At 31.1% G+C, this 3,516-nt stretch overlaps 1 protein-coding gene across 1 annotated transcript in view; it reads left to right on the top strand.

Moving 5' to 3' along the window:
- Positions 1-2,730, top strand: part of LOC108770012 (fatty acid synthase) — a 6,140-nt gene extending 3,410 nt beyond the window's left edge. Inside the window, exons 2-5 of the mRNA XM_018521299.1 lie at positions 715-1,058; positions 1,394-1,554; positions 1,775-2,092; positions 2,217-2,730. Of these exons, the coding sequence (XP_018376801.1) occupies positions 715-1,058; positions 1,394-1,554; positions 1,775-2,092; positions 2,217-2,720 (1,327 nt within the window). The 3' untranslated portion in view covers positions 2,721-2,730. The remainder of the gene's footprint in view (positions 1-714; positions 1,059-1,393; positions 1,555-1,774; positions 2,093-2,216) is intronic.
- Positions 2,731-3,516: the final 786 nt, after the last annotated feature.

Raw genomic sequence — 3,516 nt, 5'->3', positions numbered from 1 at the left:
CGTGTAACCCTAAACTTTTCATACGAAACATTTTTCTCTATCCCTACTAGTTTTCGAGATATTTGACTGGATCACTTCAGATGGTCCACCCTGTATATATATATATACACAGGGTGTCTGATAACTCACCTAACAACGACAGAATATATATAATCTCTATACAGGTTGTTCGGAAATTAGCGCATTAGAATATCGTAGCAAGGTAGAGCGGACTAAACTGAGTCGAAAAGTGCTCTATTATTTCACAATTTTCGCAATAGTTAACGAGATTTAATTACTAAAAATTGTCAAATTTTTGATATTGGAATAATAATTTTTTACTCAAATACTATCAATTATTTTACAGAAAAACTGCAAGAGAAAAAATTGTTTATTTTCTTTTCATAGAACTTCAAGAATTTTTTCAGAATTTTTATCAACTTTTTAGTATTGCATTTTCTTATTTTTATCAACATACAAAAATATTAAAAAAACTGAAAAAATATTAAAAAATCTGAAAAAATTCTGAAAAATACGTGAAAAATACGTTTTTTCAATTATAATTTTAAAAACGTTTGCGATGAAACGTTTCTTATTGATGCTTAACGGTTATAAAACATTGGATACGTTTAAGAAACGTATATACGAGGGTAGTTCTAAAAGTTCTCGGCCTGACATAGAGATGGCACCGGGAGTATCAAATGGCTATGATTTTTCTTAAGTTTGATCCTTCAGAGGGCCTCCGAAAAAGTTTCACATAGATGCGATTAGTAGTTTGTCTGTTACGTCGAGTAAAGCAAACAAGTTTTTTGGTATTTCTCGAAAATTGGTTTCTCACACTTCTGCAATTGCAGTCGCAAAACTTCTTGAGTTATGCTTCGAATTGCTACCACACGCACTGTACTCACCAGATTTAGCCCCCAGTGATTTTTTCCTGTTCCCGAATCTGAAGAAATGGCTCGCTGGAAAAAGATACACTTCAAATACGAAGGTCATCACTGAGACAAACGCTTATTTTGAAGAGTTAGAAAAATTGTATTATACTGAAGGTCTGAAGAAGTTGGATATCGTTGATCTAAGTATATTGATTTATAAGGGAATTATGTCTATGGCTCGCTGGAAAAAGATACACTTCAAATACGAAGGTCATCACTGAGACAAACGCTTATTTTAAAGAGTTAGAAAAATTGTATTATACTGAAGGTCTAAAGAAGTTGGATATCGTTGATCTAAGTATATTGATTTATAAGGGAATTATGTTAAAAAATAAAAAAATTTTTGCCATAAATCGTATGTTTTCTTTGTCAGGCCGAGAACTTTTAGAACTACCCTCGTAAAATATACGTGTGCTACCTGGGATATGTACTAACTTAAATAACAAAATGATGTAACTTATATATTAAAATGTTATTAGGTCGAAACTTATTAAAGTTTCATGCTTTTGCAAAAACCATAAGAAAATGTGATGATATTTTAAAACCGTATGATATAAGTGTCACAGATATTTTGACAAAAGCGGAAAAATCAATATGCGAAAACACATTAAATGTTTCTATTGGAATCGTCGCTATTCAGGTAAAAAAATTACCACTTTTCATAGTTACAACATAAGTATATATCATAATATATTTATCAGTAAAACACATACTATAAATATACATTTTTATAAATTATACAGCATTAGAGAAACAGATTGTCTATTAAATCGATTGAAGCATATTTTATTATTATATCAGTAACGGATTTTTTAAGTATATCCAACTGTATATTTAAAATTATTCATATATACTTGTAGATTGGGTTAGTAGATCTCTTAAGATCCTTAGGAATTACTCCCGATTATATGATTGGTCATTCAGGCGGTGAACTTGGATGTGCATACGCAGATGAATGTCTCACCATAGAACAAACTATTTTATCAGCATACTTTGTTGGTATAACGTGTGCCAAAGAAAAAATAATTCATAGCTCAATGGCGGTTGTCAATTTAAGTTACGAGCATCTTAAAAATATATGTCCATTGAATATTGAAATTGTATGCCACAACAGTAAAACCAGCAGCGTCGTGTGTGGACCACCAGAACTCGTACAAGAATTTACGAAAAAATTAAAGGTAGAATTAAAAACAGTTTTTATACTTCATAAGGAAATAGAAAAATTAATTGATAGTTTTTAAAATTAAAATATTCAAGCCACAATCTGCTACAGCTGCATATGTTGTATTTTTATATAATCAGGTCAATAATGTTTACGTGAAGGAGATCTACTGCAATGTACCATATCACAGTTCTTATCTCGCACCAGCGGAAACTCAGCTTCTGCTCAATTTGAATAAAATAATACCACAGCCAAAAAAACGGAGTTCAAAGTGGATCAGTACTTCTATACCTCGCACCAAATGGTCCACTTCAACAGCAAAGTTATCATCGGCAGACTATCACACTCGAAGTTTATTAAACACTGTTCTATTTCAACAAACTACGGATCTAATTCCAAGCAACGCTGTGGTTATTGAAATCGCACCAGACAATGTTTTGCAGCATGTTTTGACAGGCTCCTTACATCCAAATGTAACGAATATTGTAATGACTCAACAGACCAATAAAAATATTGATATAACTTTACAAGGAATTGGGAAGATCTACAATTGCGGTTTACAGCTACAAATTGCCAGTCTATACCCATCAGTCGAATTTCCAGTTAGCCGAGGAACTCCTATGATTTCTCCATCAATCAGGTAGATCAATCAAGTAAATTATCGTAATCGTAATTTAAATATCTATATAAAAATTGTAAATATATAAAGACTTTAACCTAATAAGAAGAGTCGAAATCCTCCTCACAACGGATTTGGCTGAAGCTTGGCGCACTTTTTTGTTATTAAAGAAAACTTAGTTTCCCAAATTTTCAATGCCCGATACCCTTCCTGTCGTCCATAACCTTCGAAATGATATTTTTTAGTAAATAATTTTTTTCTTTGCGAATGTTTAATGGATTGATTTGAAATTTTAGGTGATGGCAGATATTATTCAAACATATAATCCTGAATTTTTGTTTAACGTTTTGGTGGGAAATTCTAATTATATGAGCCAAAACAAAATTTTAAATTTTAATATTTCGACTTTCATAAGACTTGCTATCCCTATATTTTAATTAAAGTTGTATTTTTAAGGAAATTATCTCTTTGATTTATTTGAGAATTTTGTATCCATGAGAACACCTTTAAATTCCTAAAAAAAAACTGTTTTTTTATCTTTTTTTTCTCTAGTCATTTCTATAGATACTCTTACAATGATTATTTCATAACTACGCTCAATAAATTTTCCCTATTCAGATATTCTCTGGAGATTTTCAATCATTTAATATACCCTTACAGCACAGAAATTTGTAGTAACATTGCAGAAATGTTGCAATATTGCAGATTGCGCTGTAACATCTCTGCAATATTGTAGGTATTAGGAATTGTAATATTAGGTGTTGAACTTAATTCCTGCCGTTTTTTCGTCTCCAAAATTGATTTGTTTCGAAGGGAAGATG

The sequence above is a fragment of the Trachymyrmex cornetzi genome, unplaced genomic scaffold, assembly GCF_001594075.2.
Source record: "Trachymyrmex cornetzi isolate Tcor2-1 unplaced genomic scaffold, Tcor1.1 scaffold981, whole genome shotgun sequence".
NCBI lineage: Eukaryota > Metazoa > Arthropoda > Insecta > Hymenoptera > Formicidae > Trachymyrmex > Trachymyrmex cornetzi.
This window is presented reverse-complemented; position numbering and strand designations above follow the sequence as displayed.